The sequence below is a fragment of the Patella vulgata genome, chromosome 8 (assembly GCF_932274485.2).
Source record: "Patella vulgata chromosome 8, xgPatVulg1.2, whole genome shotgun sequence".
Taxonomy (NCBI): domain Eukaryota; kingdom Metazoa; phylum Mollusca; class Gastropoda; family Patellidae; genus Patella; species Patella vulgata.
In genome coordinates, this window is record NC_065886.2 from 25,578,647 (window position 1) to 25,601,383 (window position 22,737).

Here is a 22,737-nt window from a genome sequence, read left to right on the forward strand (position 1 = left end):
TGTGCATAGTGGTAACTAGCACACTGGTATATTCACAACTTAGCCTCGCTTTCGCATTTTTAAATTAAATTTTTAAATGGCAAACCATTTTAATCTAGTTAAAATCTTGAGCATCCGATGCCATCGAGAGTTGATTATGGTCTTGTTTTGTTAATAAATGTTTAAATAACATTTCGGGCCTAAAGAAAGACCAGTCCTGCAATAGGCAGATTTAGCTCTTGCATAATGTATGTTTAATATTTTTTGTGAATTTTCTGTTCAATCTGATATCTTCTTTAGGAACTGTGCTGTGTTCTTATTTGTATTATTTGTTTTATCTATATCTTGTAGTAAAGTTATTAGAACACAAAAGTACACATAATGATAAGGAAGACATTTTCATATGCCTTTTGATTTGAAAGAAACGATGAAAGAATATTTACTTCTTCGTCTCTTTTTTCTAACAACTCCATCCGCTCCTATTTCTTCTTCTTCACTCTCTTCTTCTGATTCACCTTCACTACCAGATACACCTGATTTATAGAGATATATTCTAGTTTATATTAAATCTATATACATTATACGGTTAATTTCACAGAAATATAATTAATTAAGAAGACTTCAATTTTTTTTGAAACAAAAGCAATCTGAAGATAAATAATAGCAATTAAAGCTTTATGAATATCAAGTACACGTATAACAAAATGTATTTTACAAAATTTTCATGGCATATCACTAATCACTATCTCTTAATGGATAGGCTAGACAAGATATTTCAACAAAAAAAAAGAAGCCAAAACCATTACTCCATTCTAGGACGAAAATGATGCCAATTAGAACTGTATTTTTTTATAGTTAAAATAAGTAATAAATCATACCATCTTCTAGTTGTTTTTTCAACTCATCTATTTCTTTTTGAAATTGTCTTAATAAAGCATCTTTAGGATCTTCATTAATCTTAGCTTTATTCTTGATACTTTTTGCACGGTTAGCGTATCGCAATGTACTGATAGATTCATCATAGTTATAGTCAGCAGGACCTATATTAGCAATCTAAAAAAATAATACAATGAAAACTCATTAATTACTAGAGTCATTATAAGTACTAATGATACCAAATGACATCAATTTGGGTCCAACTTAGTCAAGGTACTCATCACTCTCACCCAATTAGAACAAATCTGATTAAAATACAGATCTATATTTCTTTTCGTTTTTTTTTTTATACTTTCGGTGGCCTCTACGACAAAAAGATCAGACAAGATATGACCGATTGTACTGGAAGGGAAGGTCGTGTCAGAGCTCATACAAACGGCTTTTGAACCTATGATGTCAGACATTCAATTAACCAATCAGTGTTGATGTTACTAGTGCACCTCACGCAAAAACGCGCCGTAACAGACTATTTCATTAGCTAATCCCTCACATCATCCAGAACGCAGGTTATATAACAACTCTTCCAGATCCTAGTGTAGTAAAGACAAGTAAAATGAAATTTTGAACTATAAAAAATGAAACGAAATAGGATCTGTGTTTTAATCAGATTGAATTAGAACCAAAGTTATCGTGTTCCAAAGTCTCAACCAGTCAAATTACTTCTCACTGCTTAGCCTTAGTGAAAAATGTGCATGATCGAACAATGTCAAGACATTCACCTAATAAACACCTACACCAAGTTTGAACATTCTACCTCAATTAGAAGGAGAGTTATTATGTTCCAAAGTCTCGACCAATCAGATTGATGTCTCTACTTACTACTTAGCCCCAAACTTAGTCAAGGTATTGATATAATGAAACTATAAAGAAAGTTTCACTAATCTTACTCAATTAGAATCAAAGTTATTGAGCTCCAAAGTCTCGACCAATCTGCTCATTATCAAACTTAGTCAAGGTATTGGTATAATAAAACTATACACCAAGTTTCATCACAGTTAGAACACGGGTTATCGTGTCCCAAAGCATCAACCAAACAGATTGCTTATCTCTGCTTAGCCTAAGCAGAAAATGTTCATCTTCAAGGCATTCACCTAATAAACACCTATACCAAGTTTGAACATTCTAGCTCAAATTATTATAAGGAGAGTTACTGTGTCACAAAAAGTGTGACAGACAGACCGATGGATTGACATACCCATTTTAATAGTCCCTTGCTTTCTTCGAAAGGCGTGGGACAATAAAATAAATATGGACAATAAAAAAATAAACTTCTGATTTATCGAGGAAACAAATCTTACCATAACTGTTTTAGAGTTGCCACCTAAGGAATCTTGTAATAATCGGGTTAATTTTGAGTTTCTGTAGGGAATATGGCTACTTTTACCATCCACTAAAGCTGATATAACATTGCCCAGTGTTGACAGTGATAAGTTAATCTTTGTTGCTTCCTTTAATCTCATACCTGATGCACCAGTTTTAGCTTGACGTTCGGAACCCTGAAATTATTTGCTACTTATATTCTATCATAAATTCCTTCTTGTAGCCATCTTGTAGTATGGCCATGGGCCGGTTGTTTAAAGTTCGGAACCCTGAAATTATTTGCTACTTATATTCTATAATAAATTCCTTCTTGTAGCCATCTTGTAGTATGGCCATGGGCCGGTTGTTTAAAGATCTGGGGCCGGTTGCTCAAAGCTCTGTTATCTTTTAACGATCCGTTAACATGGAGTTAACGGATCATTAACTTTAACGGAGAGAAAGGTTGTTGCTGGAAGCCCCGTTAACTTTAACGTGTAGTTAACTTGGCGTTATATTTAACGGAGGTGTTGGTCTCCGTTATCTGTTTAATGATGGCATTAGTTGGCTGTAGCAAAAAGTCAGAGATTACATTGTACCTATGTAATTTTCTATAGAACATTCTAGAGGGTTGGGCGATGCGGGCCTATTCCATTTGAGCAACCGGCCTCTGTTAACTTATAACAACTCATTAACATTAAAAGTTAACAGATCATTAACTTTAACGGTGTGAAAGTCTGTTTAACGGTAACATTAGTCGGCTGTCAGCTGAAGTATCCCCTTAGAAAAATGTCCTATAGAATACCAGTGTAGTTCTCTATAGAACATTCTGGAGAGTTTGTCCCACTATCTTGTTAATAATAACTTCTATGAAGTTGTTATACATGTACATTGAATTTAAATATTTAAAATTCAGCCAATGACCAAACAGTTTTCTCTTGGATTAACTTTAATCAGTCTGTTATATAGCTAACGGACAATGAAAATATTGACTTTCCAGCAACAGAAATTTAACGGACAGTTAACAAACGACAAATTAGCAAGACAACGATCTGTTAAAGAGTTTAATGGATCATTAAAATAACTGAGTTTTGAACAACCCTTCTGATCAATATAATACATAAGAAGTAGTTTCAAATTCAATAGGATGAAACTTTTGTTATCTTTGGCTCAGTGTTATCGGGCTTTATAAACTAGTAATATGGAAATCACACAGAAATATCAGATATGCCATGGTTATTGTTGACAGTGACTTGTATTATTTCCAATTTGTAAATAATATGATATGGAACAAGAAGAACCCTTAGGATTTTTATGCCAACTAGCTTTACTCCCTACATTCCTACCAGATTCTCTATATTTAAGTATTGTCATGATTCAAATATAAATCATACCTACAGTACCTTGTACATCTGGAGGAGTACAACTTCATTCATTTTTCTTTGTAATAATCTAATTCAAACAAAATATAACTTTATCTAAGCTTACAAATCACAATCGTCAAATTGACCATTAGTATATTTAGGCGAAATGCTTTACTTACAGCTAAATCAACAAGATGAAGTTTTCCAACACGGACATGTTGCTGTCCGTCTGCACCTTTCTCACTACATTCAATAGTTACAGAAAATATAGCATGTGACCTAGAACTAGTCTGATTCATATTAGTTGCTCCAACATGTCCTACAAATAAAATTTGTAATTCATCCATAGTTGTGTGATTTCAGACTAATGTTGGCTGGTGTTTAATTTAGGATACAATTAGTAGCCAACAATGAAAGGGAACATAATAGTAGTTATCTCCCTTTGAACAATGACTACAATACTTTTATTGCAAATTATATCAAAATTAGAACTTTTAAGAAAGCATGGAACAATTCTATGGGGATAGTTTGTGTGGTGTCTTTGTTTATTTGACTGAATTACTAATAAAGTTTAAATACAGTCTGTAATTGCTAAAAAGTATTTTTAAACAAAACTATCTCATAATTATGCTATATACCATTTGTAGTGTGTCAAAACTGAAATAATCAATGAACAATCACATTTTACGCCATACAGCCTTTGCGATTTTTGTCAGACTACATGCAGAGGACAACAAATTCATAAAATCTGCCTTCTAACATATTTTGAAAAATGAAAAACTAGTTATTGTATTTTGACTAATCACCTTTTCTTCAAATTTTGAACCCAAACCCAGAGCTAATACTTACGGTTTTTGTTTCCTAGTGTCATTATTCTATCCATATCATCAGCATTATTAACAACAAATGCTGATAAATCTTTAACATAAACGCCTACATCTGGTCTCTCTTTTACCTACATATACAAAATCATTCTACATTAAATAACATTATTATTTGGTTTTTACTGTTCAGGTGTTGAAACAACATGCTTATCCTACAACTCAATTCTAAAGTACTCCTAACTGGTTATGTTCTTCTTTTCTTCCATAATTCTTAATACATGCCTATTTTTAATTCTAAGTCAATCAGGCAAATACAAAGATTCCATTCAAAGCAAGTAGTCAGATATTAGCTGCTTTAACTTATTCTAATACTTGTTTAAATTTCGATGATAGGGCTCTTCCATAGGCTGACATTGTAATTAATGTACTTTATTACCAAATTTACTATGGAACTGCAATGAACATCCCATCAAGCTTTAAAAAGTTAAATCATGAATGAAAATATAAAAATCCAAAAAACCAGTTCCAAATTTAAAATCCTAAAATTTTGAAGGTTTCTCCACTTAGGTTTTAAAAATTTCTATCAAGAATTATGTCCTATATTATGTTTACAAAGTTTCCTATCTTGACCGTAAACAGAGAGATATTTTATTATCGATAGTGTTCTTCCTTACGACAAAATGAGCAATCCTGTGAATTTGATAAAAATTTTACTAGTACTCTGATTTGTTGAGTGTTCACATAATTGTGGATAGATGATGGTGACGACAATATATATGGACATATAAAAATCAAACATGAAAGCTTACCTCTAATCTTTGTGTTTGGTCTTTTCCTAATAAATCTCGGACTTCTTCATTATAAATTTCTAAATATGATACCCGTACTAGAAACCTAAAAAAATGAAAATATAGTTACATTATATACTAAGATGCAAAGAAAATGCACCAATGATTTGACTGGAAGCGCAGGTATGATTATAAGCGGGATTTTACCGACAAAAGAAAAACCACAACAATCCATGGAGGCCTTGACTTTACAGTGAAACGTAATATGTTTGTGAACCTTTTTCAGCCAAGGAGAAAATTAGCCTCACACTGGCAGTTTTGTATGGACGCTGCCAATATACAACCACATTTCAATGTGTGCCTATAAAACCGGAGGACTCATCTATAAGGACCTCACTAAACCATAAGACAGGGAAGAAATTTCTTTAAATCTTTTCAATTTGACAGAAGAAATTTTACCTGATGTCTCCTTCAGCTTTCGCAATAGCTCCAAATATATGAGCAAAAGAATTTGGAATGATCCCTCTAAGTTCTGGTACAGCTCTTACACCTTCCATAGTGAAAGTTTTACCCGTTCCTGTCTGGCCATAAGCAAAGATTGTACCTTAAAATACAATACAGTAAAATGACTATACTTTATATTCCAATTTGGAATAAAAAAAGAGTGTTTGTATAACATTATTCTGTACAAAAAATGTGACTGGTTAACATTTAGAATAACTTGTAGTGATGTGCAAAAATATTGGTACGAAATGAAATGGGTTTTAATGTCCTACTGTGTGTAGTGATAAACATGAATATACATGTCTATGTAAACATTTCAGAATCAATTATCTTCAAAATAATACCAAACAAATAATTTTTGCAGTAAAGTTCTAACAAGCATGTAGTGAAGAGGTATGGGTAGGGATCTATTTAGGATCGTTTAGATAAGTGATCTGACAATGGATATAAAATATAAAACACACTGCCTCTGTTCTGTTTGCTAGCAAGTGGCCAAATCAGAGTTATTTATCGCTGGTAATTAATCAATATATGCATAAAATCAGCAAGATCAATTCCAAGCTATTTATGATTGGGGCAGACATGCAATAATCAATTCTAAAAACATTGCCAGCTCTACTAACTTGTATTTTACTTTCTACACTGAATGTTCAAATGGACATTTTACCAGGCTAATGGCTTAATGCCATAATATGCATACATTATCGACTATCCCATGGATAATCCTTACAAATCACAACTGTGCAAATACTTCTGAATCTGGTATCTTCAGTAGTTTACAAAAAGGAACACTAAAGAACATAATCTTGTCATAACATTCAACTTACCATTAAAACCTTCTAGAACACAATCAACAACAGGTCTTGCTATCACATTATACACATCCAATTGTTTACAATCCTGTCCAAATACAATATCAAATGTATAAGTTTTCGGTGGTTCTCCTTGGGCTGCATTCTCATTTTTTACAGTGAATGTCCCTTGCACAGAATCAACCTGAAATTGAAAGTATATTTGGTTAATTTATAAGCTAGAAAAAAACATATATTTAGATTTTTTTTCAATAAAATATATTATTCAGGAATTAAAGGAGCAGAAGGACCAGAATTAATCGGCCCCTTCCCGCTATAAATGGAAATTAAGGGGAAGCTTGGGGTGCTTCTTTTTTCTATCTGAGAAACATATACTTCATGTGATTGAAAGTAAGGGCTGTGTACTATTGTAGATGTTCGTCAGATTGTAAAGATAGGTTGCCAGGTAATGAAATCTACAGCAGCTAAGTCATCCGTGCAGTCAACAACGGTTGTCGCATATTTTCCAGTAATGAAAACATTTACAACACACTAAAATCTGATTACAAGTAACAACCCATTAAGTAATTATCAGAAATCATTAGGGTTTCACACTGCGTAGCTTGTGTGAAACACTATTGTTTTTGTTAAGATTATTATTCTTCTTATTAGGCTTTCAGACTTTCGTCTGAAAGCCTATTGAGATTACTAAAATTATTATTATTAAGCTTTCATATATCATATGAAAGCTTATTGTTTTTGTTAAGATTATTATTATTATTATTATTTTTTTTTTGTGTACTTTCTGCAAATCGGATTTCTCAGAATCTAACCATAGGATCTTTCTGAAACTTTGACCTACCCCCCCCCCCCCCCAAAATTAAGTGGCAGCTTTTGCTTAAATATATTTTCAAAACGTTTTACGAATCCGAAATCACCGAATTTTACGAACGAATGCATTTGACCTACAATGCTGTAACTTTGTGACTATTTGACCTATTTTACTAAATCTTTTTTCTTTGAGTACCTTGAGACAATTACTACAAATCTGCAGATTCAGATTTTCGAATTTCGAAAATTCGTCGCTGTGATTTCGAACCGGAAGTTGAAACCAACTTGACAATTTCTTTAATAGTTGTACGATTTTCATGAAATTTAGCATGTAAGTAGATCTTACCAATGCGACTTCAAAAAAATGATTATAAATTTGCTAAATTATCTCCCCTTAATGAAATTAAGGATCAAAATTTTCAAAAAAATCATCGAAATATAGGTCAGAATGACCTTTCTTTTTTTTTTTGATACTAGACAAGTAATTACTGATGCGTACACAAAAAATGGAGTTTGTAACCCAAACCGGAAGTGCCACCATCTTGAAATGTGAAATATCGCTAAGGCTTTTTTGATATTTTACTTACAGACAAAGGAATTATATTTTCCAAATCCTTGAAGGAAAGCCCATAAAATGTAGGCAGTAGAATTTTGATTTAGGTCAACTGATGGACGCCATTTTGAATTGAAAGTGAAAAATAGTGAAAAGTCCACATTAATGGGCTTGAAAACCCACACGATTGGTCGTGACTTAGAGAATCTGTCTCCTGTTACCGAAATTAATACATTTCAGGATAGCCTGGCTCATGGTCGAATGTTTGGTATTTGAATATTTCAAAAATTTGAATTTCGCCTTTGATGTTTTCCGTGCCGACAAGGTTGCTTTGAGTTTAGCTGGTTTTGACTTCGCGCATGCGCTACGCCAGAACCAAAGGTACCATATTCCGACCAGGAACTTTTCACGCTGGTACCTAGGTACCCTGAAAATTTCATGGTGATACCTGCATTCGTTCAAGTCGTCTGTTCTTGGCACGGCTCCAGGTCGTTTTTTTTTCTAAGTCAATTTACGGCTTCTATAAGGGGAAAAAAGGTGGATTTTCGCCGCGAAACCGGCACCGATTGTCCGAAAACCATGAAATTAGGACACAATACGCCCATTACCACCCCGGACTCTGTGCTTTACTCCCATTTTGATCCCATTAAAAAAAAAAAGAGTTTAGCAAAAAAACGATTTTCGGAATTTAATATTGGTTTTAATTAATTTTGAAATTGCAAATGCAAAGAGATTTTATCGCCTCTCCTGTATGTGATAGGTATTAGTACTATACACATTATCCTTAAAAGACAATTTTTTAAAATGACTGCAACGATGTATCCACATATAGAAACCGAAATCGCCTATTTTGACCTTTTTTGACTGCTGAGGCATCCTTCCAGTGGTCCAAATCTCTGGAATTTCTAGCGGTTGGCTGCGCCGCGATGATATTTATCACATATTAAAAGGAGAAAATGCTTAGATATCAAGAACAATAAAAATTCGATAAAATACGGCAATTTTTTAAGCAAAAAAACTTTGATCGGTGGTGGTGGTTTTCGAATTTATTTTCAACGTTCTCGGAATTCCAGACTCTTCCATTTTTAATATGTGATAGCTTGAATCCCAAGGTACATCCCGTGCAAATTTGAAGGCAATCGACCCAACGGAACGTTGCCTGGGCAGAGCAAATCAACCCCGGTAGCGAAAATTTGCTCATTCTTCAACGCTTATTATAATAAATCAATCCGGGTCCCCGATCCTCCGTCACATACCAAACCACTCCAAAATATACCCAAGATCCCCAAATCGGCCGTAATTTCTTTTGACTTCGCGCATGCGGCACGCTGGAACCAAAGGAATGATGACTACCAAATTCCGGCGAGGAACTTTTCACGCTGGTACCTAGGTGCCCTGAGAAATTCAAGGCGATACCTGCATTCGTTCAGGTCGTTTGTTTTTCACACGGTTCCTGTCGTTCGGCTTTTTCCGCCATTTACGGCTTCAGTAAGTGCGAAAAAAGTGGAATATCGCCACGACACCGGCACCGATTGTCCGAAAACCATGAAATTTGGACACAATACGCCCATTGCCACCCCGGACCTTGTGCCTTACACCCATTTTGATCCGATTAAAAAAAAGAGTTTCGGTCAACTGATGGTCTCCATTTGGAATTGAATATGAAGAACAGTGAAAAATCCACTTGAACAGACGTGAAAATAAACCACAATAGGCTGTAATATGTTCAATGCTTTTCAGGATAGCTTGAGATTAAGATCGATTTTTGGGTGTTTGAAAATTTTCAAAATTTCGTATTTCGCCTTTGACCTTTTACGTACCGACAAAGTTGTTTACAGGACAATTTATGCCTTTAATTTTCAAAATTTACAAATTTAACCTAAATATTCGAACAGCTAAGGTCAATCTGATTCAAACAATGTTATTTCCGTATAAAGTTATTTCATTTATTTTTTTGATATTTTCCTGCCCCTTTTTAGTTCTTTCCCGCTATTTTCGTTTCATGTTCTCATCCGTCCGTTTTTAAACGGCTTGATTAATTTTTCTTAAACTTCTGGAACGGAAAGTCATTCCGATTACAGCAATCCAACTCTCAGTTATTTCCCTTTAGTTTTCAGATTATTTTGTTGCCCGGGTGCAATGTTTCTCACTATATTTAGACTTGTAACTTCGCGACTTTTTCACCGATTTTGATAATTATTTTTTGTTGTTCTTTTTTCTTTTAAGATACTTGATATAATCCTTGTCACGTGACGATGAATATGAAAGCTTTCATATCTACATGGGACAGTAGCAGATCTAGTTATTATTATTATTATTTACCGCGGGAGCCTATTTCTCTATCGGGAAACCATGTGGCGGTTACTTGATAAAGTATTTTTGAAACTTCTGCGCAGACTGGAAGTGGCCGAATTTTGAACGGAAGCAATAAATCAAAAAGCGGCCGTGGTTTCGCCAATTCTTTACCTATTCTAAAACAATTCACATTTTTGGAAACCCTGAATCTTTTCCGAGACAATGGCTATCTCACATTTTTGAATTTCGAACATTCATCTATGGCTTTTGTTGTTCGAAATTTGAAAATTTAAATTTTTACAAAAAACTTTTTTATTTATGAATATTTTTTAGTCATGTTTTACACAAAATTAACGAGTCATCTGACTTGGGCAAAAATGTGAAATTTTTTTGTCTCAGTAATTTTCCTTAGCCGCCATTGGCTAATTCAGTTTTTCATTCTTAGATTAATTATTTATTGCTTGATTTGTATAAACCAAAGTTCATATACTCCGTTGTCTCAATTGTCATTTTTTTTGTTACCGATAGAGATATCTGTCTGCACCGGAAGTGGCTTAATTTTACCAAAAACTACAATTTTGACAGTTAGGTACCATTTTTCGAAAGCAAATATTATTCTTTTAAGAAACTGATATAACTAAAAGAGTGTGCCCTTTAAAGGCGCACAAAATGTTGGGATCGTTTTTTTTAATTTCGATTTCATTTTCGAGCAAATTCGATTAAGAGGTGAAAAAAGGTGTAAAATTGACCTATTTACAACCCATTCAGGCTTTTCAGATTTTAAAATATTTCTACGTAACTTTTATAAACTTGTAGCTATAATCCATACGAAGAAAATGTATATTAAATTAGTTTGTAATATAAGCAGTTACCTAGAAATGGACAATTTTGCACAAGTCACTGTTTTCGTTATTTTGCCTGTAAAATAGTCAATTATTATTGGATATTCACAAAAGTGACACCATTTGATTCAAAAAGCAAGTATGCGTTGTATCAAATTGATTACAATTTAAAATTGACACCGGAAGTGACGCCATTTTGTCAAAAAATGCATTTTTAACTTTTAAAATCAATATTTTTTTCAACCAAGAATTATTTAATATGTATTTTTAACTTTTGGTTTACATTCACATATTGATAAAATTCATAAGGTCATATAGATTTCACAAAATTGTTTCTAACTTGTTCAGTTGCGGAGAAATAGGCGATTTTCACCAGGTCACTTTTCAAGGTTTTTGGTCCATAAAAGTGTCAATTATTATTTCATTTTCATAAAATTTTCACTGTGTGATACCTAATGCCATTTACAATTTCATACAAGTAATTTAAGATTGTCATTATCACCGGAAGTAACGTCATTTTGGCAAAAATTGTATTTTTAGCCTTCAAAACAGATATTTAATTCAAATGAGTCTGATTTGTAATGTTTTTAAAATTATGATATTTGATTCCAATCAACAAATAGATTGAACCCATACGATCATACAAATACCAGAAAATGGTTTCTAACTTGTACGGTTGCAGAGAAATAGACGGTTTTATACAAGTCACTTTTCAAGGTTTTTGGTCTATAGTGGCAATTATTATTCAATTTACATGAAATTTTCACCATGTGATGCCTTATGCCATTTCTGATTTCATAAAACTAATTGAACATTTTCATTATCACCGGAAGTACTGTACACTTACATGTAACAAATGTATAAAATGAATTGATATTGCTGGATTTGGTTGATTCGGCGTCCATTTTATTTGATGTGTGCAATGCTTATGTGGAAACCTGTTTAATGGTTTCATTGGTACCGGAAGTGACATATGTTTAGGGTAACGTGGCACCGGTGGTGAAACCGTAGTCATAAAAATATTCGATATCAAAAACAGTAAAAATCGGTGCTCTTGCAAAAATCGTGATTTCACGGTCTGGTGTGACCGGATCAAAACAGCTAAAGTATCGTTTGGTAGCTCTATGAATGGGCTATTGTATGACACACTTCCTGTCTGATTCCTGAAAGTCGGTTCAGTGCTGCTTGCAGGTCTAGTTAGGGTTTCACACTGAAAACCTATTGAGATTACTAAAATTATTAGGCTTTTGTCTGAAAGACTATTGTTTTTACTAAAATTATTATTATTATTATTATTTTTTTCCGCAGGAGCCTATTTCTCCATGATCGAAAACAGATATCGATCTGGAACCAACACTTGTATCTGGAAACCATGTGGTGGCTACTTGATAAAACAATTTTGAAACTTCTGCGCATACCGGAAGTAACATTTTCGGAAACCCCAAATCTTTTCCGAGATAATGGTTATCTCACATTTTTCAATTTCGAACAATCATCTATGGCTTTTGTCCTTCGAATTTTGAAAATACGTTGTTTACGAGACAATTTTTGTCATTTTTCAAAATTGTCAAATTTGACCTACATTTTTGGATACCTGAAGACCATCCGATTCCAGAAATATAAGATTCATTCCGAGTTATCGCCCTTTATTTTTCGATTTTTTTCGAATTTTTTAACCATTTCCCAACCCTTATATTTTTGGGAAAGGATAAATCGATATTTCTGAAACTACTGGAACATAAAGCTATATAGTCAGACCGGTTGGTAAAGCAATTTCAACAATGATCCGGAAACCGGAACTAGTCGAAATAATGATAGATATTTCGAAAAAAATGGGTGTTTTGGGGAAAAACTCGATTTCTCCGTCCAATATCAATGGATTAAACGAATTAAGCTTTCGTTGAGTGGCCCGAGGAATGGACTGTCGTATGATGCCCAATTTATACGAATACTATGAACAAGCAGCAAAATATGACAAGCTGAAAATCAAGTATTTTCTGATTTCGAGCGTTTTTGGACGCCTTGATCTCAAAAACTTAACCTACAATTTTTTTTTAATTTTCTCTAGCGAGAGTCCTTTCGGTAGTCTTGTGCATGAAAACATCCAATAAGTCTTTGAAATGTCTGGATAGGATAAAAAAGGGACTGAAAATCGAAAAAAGTCGAAAAATCGTGAAATTTTGGAAAATGCTATATTATTTTATTATTTAATCAGATTTTTACGAAAAGGTTACACATTCAGATAGCTGACCTAATTACGATTTTAACGATGTATAATATGTATTGAGTTATTGAAATTTAATTTTCAATATTTTGACATTTTTGAATTTTTGGCACTTTTGAACACTTTCTCAGGGCCATTTTATCTGATCAGATAATGTAATATATCATTACAGAGCCCTGTGGCTATCTAATTGCCCAAATTGGTTATTAAAACTATCCCGACAATAATCTCCATACCGGACGTATTAAAAAAATGAAGAAAAAGTTTAAAAGAAATTAGCGCTCGTGCGAAAAACTTGATTTCTCCATCAGATCTTAGCGGACCAAAAGAACTAAAGTGTCGCTGGATAGCTCCATTAATGGAATATCATATGACATCTGAATGATACGATTTAGATGGCTAGAAAACAAATAATGGTAGACCGAAAATCTAGTATTTTCTGTTTTGGAGCATTTTGAGACGCCATTTTCTCGAAAACGAAAATTAAGTTTTTTCTTAAACTTTTTTTACTCAGAGTCCTATCGGTGGACTATGGCGTGAGCCCAAAAATAAAAGCATTGAAATAATATAAGTGGTCCAAAAAGAACCTCAATCTTGGAAAAAAGTTGAAAAATCCTTAAATTACTGAAAATGATCTTCTAATTTTCTTTCTTTGGAAAACAGCTGAATGGATTATTCTGAAACTTCTTGTACAGAAGGTAAAGTAACCATACAACTTGTTAAAGCTATCCCGACAATGATCCGAAAAAAAACCGTAAAAAGTGAAAAAAATGGTGATCTTGCGAAAAAAGTGATTACTACGCCAGATTTTACCGAATCAAAACAACTATAGTGTCATTAGATAGATTGAACAATGGACGATCTTGTGACATCTAAGTGGTAAAAATTCGCGGGTTAGGCAATATATAATGGAACGCTGAAAATCTATTATTTTCCATTTTGGAGCCTATTCAGGCGCTTTAATTTCGAAAACCTCTCTTATTTCCTTTCTTAAACTTCCTCAATATAGTATAAATGGTCCAAACGGGCCACAATCTTTGAAAAAAGTCGAAAAATCGTTATATCTGTAAATCTGCTTCTAATAGTTTAAGGGAGGTAAAACTGTCCAATGGATCTTTCTGAAAGTTCTGGTACAGGAAGTTAAGTTCCCATACCACTTGTTAAATCTATCCCGAAAATGATACGTAAACAGGAAGTAGTCAAAAAAATATTCGATAATTTAAAAAAAAAAAGACAGTGAAAAAATCAGTGCTGTTGCAACAATCGGGATTTCACCGTCGGGTGTGACCGGATCAAAACATCTAAAGTATCGTTTGGTAGCTCGATAAATGGGCTATTGTATGACACACTTCCTGTCTGATTCCTGAAAGCCAGTTCAGTGCTGCTTGCAGGTCTAGTTATTATTATTATTATTTACCGTGGGAGCCTATTTTTCCATGATCGAAAACAGATATCGATCTGGGGTTCAATTTTCTATCGGGAAACCATGTGGTGGTTACTTGATAAAGTATTTTTGGAACTTTTGCGCAGACCGGAAGTGGTGCATAAAAATTAAAAAACAGCCGTAGCTTCGTCAATTCTGTACAAATGACATTTTCAGAAACCCTGAGTCTTTTCTCGGACGATAGCAGTTGAAAATTTTGAAATTTCGAAACTTCGTCACAGTTTAATAGGAAGTAGTCAAAAAAATATTCGATATTTTTTTTTAAAAAAAGGACAGTAAAAAAATCGATACTCTTGCAACATTCGGGATTTCCACGTCGGGTGTGACCGGATCAAAACATCTAAAGTATCGTTTTGCATGAGTCACTCTTTACGCTATTGTGCCTGTAAAAGAGTCAATTATTTTTGGATTTTCATAAAAGTGACACCATTTGATACATAATGTTAATTGTGACTAGTTCAACTCAATTTAACATTTTCAATGTCAACGAAAATGACGAAATTTGGACAAAAACTGTATTTATAGCCTTCGAAACAAATAATTTATTGAAATGAGTCGTATTGGTTGTTTGTTTAATATTTTGATATTTGATTCTAATCAACTAAAAGAATGAACCCATACGATCATATAGATATCACAAAATGGTTTCTAATTTGTTCAGTTGCGGAGAAATAGGCAATTTTCAACAGGTCACTTTTCAAGGTTTTTTGTCCATAAAAGTGTCAATTATTATTCGATTTTCATGAAATTTTCACTGTGTGATACCTAATGCCATTTACGATTTCATACAAGTAATTTAAGATTTTCATTATCACCAAAAGTAACGTCATTTTGGCAAAAACTGTATTTTTAGCCTTCAAAACATATTTTATTCAAATGAGTCTGATTTGTCATGTTTTTAAAATTATGATATTTGATTCCAATCAGCAAATAGATTGAACCCATACGATCATACAGATACCAGAAAATGGTTTCTAACTTGTACGAGAGAAATAGACGATTTTCTACAAGTCACTTTTCAAGGTTTTTGGTATATAAAAGTGGCAACTACCTTGTTCTGAGCAAAGTTATTAATGTTGGAAGGTTTCCAGATATAGTCTTGATTGTTAAGTACCATTGTTACAATAATAAACAAAGTCTTGATTATTCATTTTTAAATTAAATTATTAAATGACAATTGTGTTGCAATCCATTCAAAATCAAGAACATCTGACTGTCAAGACAGTTCATTATGGGCTTGGCATGTGAATAAATTAATAATTTATTTAACAGTTGAAGCCAAAAGAAAGACCTTGCAATATGCAGATTTAGCTTGTACATAAAATATTTTTATTTCCTATAAGAAGAGTAAACATTTTTTGGTAATCAGAAATACCTAGTTATACATGTAAATAATATGGCTAAACATTGAATGTATAATGTATTGTTCACAAAAAAACCCAACATGTGTTGTTATTCAAATAATTGTACTTTTATCTCATTTATTGGTAATATTGGCCAATTTTTTTACAGAAATGGCTTGATTTTTCAAAGCAGTATTATGGGTTGTTCCTATTGGGTGATCAAGGGAGATAATGGGCGTCCTCGCTAGAAAAGGGACATAATTTCAAAGAGGAGCCGGTCCCACGTGACCTCATTGTATACCGCACAGCATTGTTTTAATGTACATTCAAAACGAACTGATGTGTTGATAAACGTTATTTTTTGTCGTTAATATGGAATTTAATCCCTATACGTCAAAACACGGTCCTTTTACCATCGACATGGTCACATGGAACCGCCTTTTTACTGGCGACGCCTGGTGGGAATTCCTTCAGCGAGGACGCCCATTGGAATAGTGAGTCATTGACCATCACTTTTGTCGTACATATTACTTAATTATACCAATAAACTATTAAATTGTCACAACGCAAATTAATACGTTATTTCTTTAATAACGAAACAAAAATGATATCGGTTTCACAGTTTGTTTTCTTCACAATGTGATTTGATTTTTGATTGTCATGTCACACATTCACACAGTTTATTTTTGATATCTGGTTAACTACACAAGTACACAACCTCGATCTGCTATACTCTTATAATAAACAAGCCAACAGTGAGGCTGATGTCCCCCGCCGAAATTGCAAAATAAATAGATGACACATATTAATTAATCGCACATTTATTTTTTTCACTAAGTTTCATCACTCTCTATCAGATAGAATCAAGATTATCTTGTCCCAAACCATCGACAAATGAAATCGATTAGCTCTGCTTAGCTTCAGCTCGAAATGTTAATTATTGAACTCAGTCAAGACATTCACCTAATGAACATCTACATATACATCAAGTTTAAACATTCACCTAATAGACACCTATGCCAAGTTTGAACATTCTACCTCAATTAGAAGGAGAGTTATTGTGTTCCAAAGTTTCTACCAATCAAATTGCTTATCACTCTGCTTACCCTCAGCAAAAAATGTTCATTATCGAACTTAGTTAAGGTATTCATATAATAAATCTATACACCAAGTTTCATCAATCTCACTTAATTAGAACTAAAGTTATCGTGTCCCAAAGCATCAACCAATCAAATTGCTTATCTCTGCTTACCCTAAGCGGAAAATGCTCATCTTCGAACTCCATCAAGGCATTGACCTAATCAACACATACACCAAGTTTGAACATTCTAGCTCAATTAGGAAGAGAGTTATCGTGCCCCAAAGTATCAACCAATCAAATTGCTTATCTCTGCTTACCCTAAGCGGAAAATGCTCATCTTCGAACTCCATCAAGGCATTGACCTAATAAACACATACACCAAGTTTGAACATTCTAGCTCAATTAAAAGTTATCGTGTCCCAAAGCATCAACCAATCAAATTGCTTATCTCTGCTTACCCTAAGCGGAAAATGCTCATCTTCGAACTCCATCAAGGCATTGACCTAATCAACACATACACCAAGTTTGAACATTCTAGCCCAATTAGGAAGAGAGTTATCGTGTCCCAAAGCATCAACCAATCAAATTGCTTATCTCTGCTTACCCTAAGCGGAAAATGCTCATCTTCGAACTCCATCAAGGCATTGACCTAATAAACACATACACCAAGTTTGAACATTCTAGCTCAATTAGGAAGAGAGTTATTGTGTCCCAAAAAGTGTGACGGACAGACAGACGGACAGACAGACAGACGGACGAACCCATTTTAATAGTCCCCTGCTTTCTTCGAAAGGCGGGGGACAATAATAAAGCTGCATACTGTCTGTGTATGCAGAGGTGGCAATCTGTGGGGGAACAACAAACATGCTTAACCATCTCAGTTTTAGTTATCAAAATGTAGTTTGAGACTATTTTGGGCATAATTTGTGATGTCACCATATTGCAATACGTATTGAATAAATCTGACAAACAAAAGTTGTTCAGTGAAACAGTTTTATCCAATATCACATTTATCAACACTTCTTTTCGACGCCATGTTGGGATAGTTTGACATGCATACGACGTCATATCCTCCTCATTTGTATTTGAGGATCCCTGTTTTACGCAAAACGAAGTGTATTTTTGTACAATATTTCTATCGATCATGTATGTATTTTTTTTGGAGATACATGTAAGAGTTGTACATCAATTAAAATAGGGTTTGACGTTGTTTAGGTAAGACATACATACAATAGTAAAATCAGATTAAAATGATCGCCTTTAAATAGTCTCTTGATTTCGTTACGTGTAGAATCTTGTTTGTAATGTGCATCTTGCCAAATAGCACCAATATGGGTCATTTCGTGTTTCACCGTTTGTTGTTGGTTATTTGTGAAGATTTTTGTGAAATCTCTTAAAATAGACAGCAAAAAAAGCTTTTGTGGAAAATAAATGGATATGATATGTATGTTTAAATGTGTTAGCAGTTAAGATAATTGAAAAGAAGTAAACTAGTTATCAACTTTTGCACCAAGCTTTTGACTGTTCGGATATAAGATGTTAAGTTGTCAGAATATCAAAGAGTAACATTTAACTTGTTGGATAAGGTAAGTATTAGATGGTATTGGGTAAGACATCCTTTGCAGTTTCATGGGCTTTACTCAAGTATGGATTTTATTCCATATTATGTCTACAATCGTCATACCTTAACAACATTTATACAATTGCTTGCTTTTTCTTTTTCATTTAAAGGGCGACATCTTACAGCTACTCGTACATTATCTACTTCTCTCAAACTTTTACCAGCTGTTTCCTGGGAAAAAAAATACACAGTGTTTAAAATACAAAGGATAGGTCAATTTTATTCATTCCTGATGACATTCTAACCAACAATATTACTTAGAAAGTTTTCCAAAGATACTACCGGTAACATACTGGCATCAAACTGTTTTACAGTTCAACTTGTGGAATTGGATAACTACACAGGATATTATGACCTCTGATGATTGGATAAAGGAACTCTTTATTCCTCTAGACTGAAAGTTGACTAGAAAAGAGGTAAGTTTTTATATTCAGTATTAGGCCTACCATGGACCTTATATAATATTATAAGGTCCCGTCGGCCTAGATATTAATTATTATGTGACACAGTATTGAGACTTTAAGTTGGATTAAAAGTCATAAATAGATGATAAGCTTAGATATAACTACTTGCTCTAGCCAATTACTAAAAGCCCCCAAAAGAATATTACGGTACTGCCTTAAAGGAGCTAAATCGCTAACATTTGGGACCTAGAAATTCACAAAAGTGGGTCGCAACGCATATAATACTGTAATATGAATGTATATTAACTGATTTACATTTAATGGTTTCCGTTTTTACTCCAATTTAAAATCAGTTATATTCGGCGAAATAAGTCAGCAATCTCAATCGAGTGCAAATTTCTAGCGTCTAGTTATTCTAGTCTACATAACTCCATTTGATTTGGTGCAATGTGTCTAGTCTCGTCCCTCGAGTCTCTCAATACAACTGGGGCTGAAGTGCATTATGGTACACGATTCGTGTACCAATGTTAACAAAATTATTTTATCTTAAATATCGGATATCAGAAGCTCATCTTTTCCCGGTAAGTTTACATCATCAATGTTGATTTAAGTTGACCAATAATTCGTGTTTTCGATGTCGAAGATTTTGGAGGATTTTGAGTTACGGACTTAGGTCCTTTAATCTTAATCATTGTAAAATGTTATAATTAAATATAGTGGGGATATTAAATTGTTCAAAGGATTTTAAATTTTAAGCAAGGGAAGCTACGGATACATTAAGTTTTATAGAATTTGTAGTTATTAGAGCCCGGGTATGACTGCTACCATGGATGTATTATAAGGTCCATGCTGCTACTATCACTAATGAACCATTTTGAGTTAAGAGTTGAAGTAAACATAACTGACATCTACTTTCATTTTACCTTGCAATGTACGGTAAATCTACGAAAGTTGTCATTTTTAAAAAAGAAAACATGTATACAATCCCATTTTTCTAACAATCTATAAAAGAGGCATTACAAACCAGCATTTTAAGCTATGTTCTATCCCTTGGTTGTCCTAAAATTTTCTAAAAAGCCAACCCTGCATCTAATCAAAACATTCTCAATAAGGCATTTACAGCTCTGGAACAAATAACATGTAGCCTTTTGATTGGTTAAAATTACAGCAACACATAATGACATAAATTCTATTTATAACCACTACCCTAGAACCGTTGCGACGGCTGAACAAGTCAGTTCGTTATCTAATCCAAAAATATGTACTACTTTAAGTACTTATGTGTAAAGACTGTTGCACATCTGAGTATTAAAAACCCCAAAACAAATTCAAGAAGAATGGGCTGGCTTTTGCGAAGAATTATTATTAAGTTATTATGTGGTCTAAAAGCACTTTATTAAATTTGTTTTATCGATAAATATCTAATCAATTATGTTCGGTTAAACATGGAACAGTTGAATGGTAGTCGTTTACGTCTGCTTAGTCCATTCTACAGTGTTTTTTTTTATATTAATTTTTGTCGTTTCTGAATCAGACATTTTTATTTGTTTTGCATTTCTACGTAAAATTAAATGTATGTTGTGGTGTACGCTTGCTGTGAGAGGTGATTTAATTTTTGAAGAACGTGACAGGTCTCACCTACTAGACCTATCATAAATTATATCCAAGTCATCCCGATAAAATATTTGTTGACCGAGGAACTCTTATTCTTTGTCAACGGGATCACATCGGAAAATCCTGATAAACTTTCTCGGTCAACACAGATATCGAACACGAAACCATTAGGTTATAGCGAGCCAACATTTTACTCACGTACTGAACCACCGTGGCTCCCAAACTTTAATTTACAAACTCAACTCTTCTTTTCGTGATGTGCAAGGTTGATTTACTTCCTGAATCGTTGTACCAATAGTCGAAATAAGATGTATTTGTCAATTCCCCAAAGCCCTATTCCTGTTTGTATTGCTAAATTATTTCCAAATGAGTGAACCCTTAAATAAATTAATTAAGCCTTAACCATAGGAAATGTCTATGACCAAAAATCGGTATGCGTTGCGTGACAGGTCGTCACCGAGAAAATATCACTGCAGCTGACAAAATTCATCTTAATTCTGGTTGTTTTGTGACAGTTTATGTGTGAGCTAACCTTAATTTATGCCGAAAATGTAAACCCCAGCAAGTCATTCTCTGTAAATCAAAGACCCGGGGTCAGAGGCATGCTAGGCTTCCGAAGGAGGGTAGACAGGCCAAACGTAGGGCGCATTAGGGGTGGGGGTGCTGCGCCGGGAAATTTCTTTGTTCTGTGGCACATGCTAGATGCTAGAATGGATTAGACGTATATCTAAGCCATGACATACTATACACTGACAAATGGTTGAGAGATTATGATTAAGTGCTGAAGATCTGAACATGAACATAGTTAGCAACAATCCAGAACTAAATGACCTACGAGTCATGAAAAACAAGTATCAAAAGGGACTGGTATTCCTTACAAAGGGTCATTCGATTCTGTGCGCTAATGAAGGAGGAGTATAGCACTTAGAGCAGACTTGTGAAAGAATAAATGCCAATGGGGTTCGTGGTAACGGTTAGTGTATTGGCCTTAGGTATTTCCTATTTTTTTTTTAAAAAAATTTAATTTTCCTAAATTCAATTAGCGAAATAAATAAACAAAGAGCTCTCGATGCCATCTTATGCATCGGATTTTTACTGGATTTGAATCCGATTTTCTGCTCGACGCTCATTGATGATTAAATCCAAAAGTGGATAAATCGAGACAATGTTTGTTTTTATCGTACCGACTTTAGTAATGATGATCGAGGCTAGGTCTAAAATTCAATCGCAAATATCTCGGTTCAGAGTGGAGCAATTTGACTGAAATTTCCAGCTTATTCCATTTACATTATCTAGTTTTTAATTATTTTACTGGAAACTGTCAGTTCTTTATCTAATCATCTATTTAATCCTGCTGTGAAATTCAATCTGGAATCCATCAGTGGAAATCAGGGCCGAGTACCCTTGCATCAACAGTGAAAAACGGGCATATTCTGGTCATTGTCCGCCAAACACACAATGCAATTTGTATTTCAGTATGTATGTCAATAAATCATAAATTATTACTTTTAAAACTAATTTGGGGGCTCCTTTAACATTGGGGACACTTGCTGCAGCCCTGTCAGCACCCCATTTAATCCAGGCCTGGTGAAAATGGATTGGATGTTGAATCCCGAAATGAAATAAAAAAATCTGTCAAAATATTAGCCCGTATCGTTTTCTCCAGAAATTTGTTCCAAACTCCGACAATGTTTGGCCCAGGACAAGTTGTTCTAATGATAAACACAGTTTCTCTACTCATCTGTTTTCAGGGGCGGACTTTGCCTGGGACCACCAGACTTAATCCGAGGTCCCAGAAGGACCAGGGCCCATAGGACCCGATTTAAGAAACAAAATCTAGCATATCGTATTTTTCATAATGGCATCAATCTGAGCAGAATATGATTGACTCGCTTTGGTATATATTTCTTTACATCGCGTTTTATCACTCACGGAAAGCAGCCAAATAAAAGTTACCTGTAGATTTAAATGCTAACCGATGAAAATTTGGCGTTATTGTTTGT

General features: G+C 33.9%; 1 protein-coding gene across 1 annotated transcript; it reads right to left on the bottom strand.

Annotated features, from left to right (window-relative positions):
- Positions 1 to 378: 378 nt before the first annotated feature.
- LOC126830049 (kinesin-like protein KIF3A) lies at positions 379 to 20,246 on the bottom strand. Its single transcript, XM_050560266.2, has 10 exons — positions 20,145 to 20,246; positions 18,780 to 18,887; positions 6,519 to 6,687; positions 5,647 to 5,791; positions 5,209 to 5,293; positions 4,425 to 4,530; positions 3,755 to 3,894; positions 2,214 to 2,411; positions 858 to 1,032; positions 379 to 512 (listed from the first exon to the last, which is right to left on the bottom strand). The coding sequence occupies exons 1-10, from the start codon at positions 20,148 to 20,150 to the stop codon at positions 379 to 381; spliced, it is 1,266 nt and encodes a 421-aa protein (XP_050416223.2). The 5' UTR covers positions 20,151 to 20,246.
- Between the last annotated feature and the right edge of the window lie 2,491 nt (positions 20,247 to 22,737).

What these genes read in the sequence shown, in the direction of transcription:
- LOC126830049 (XM_050560266.2), bottom strand. An exon ending in AAAGCTGAAGGAGACATCAG is followed by an intron (nt 5,294 to 5,646) that starts GTAAAATTTCTT and finishes TCATTTTTTTAG; the next exon opens with GTTTCTAGTACGGGTATCAT. An exon ending in GAAAAAACAACTAGAAGATG is followed by an intron (nt 513 to 857) that starts GTATGATTTATT and finishes TCTATAAATCAG; the next exon opens with GTGTATCTGGTAGTGAAGGT.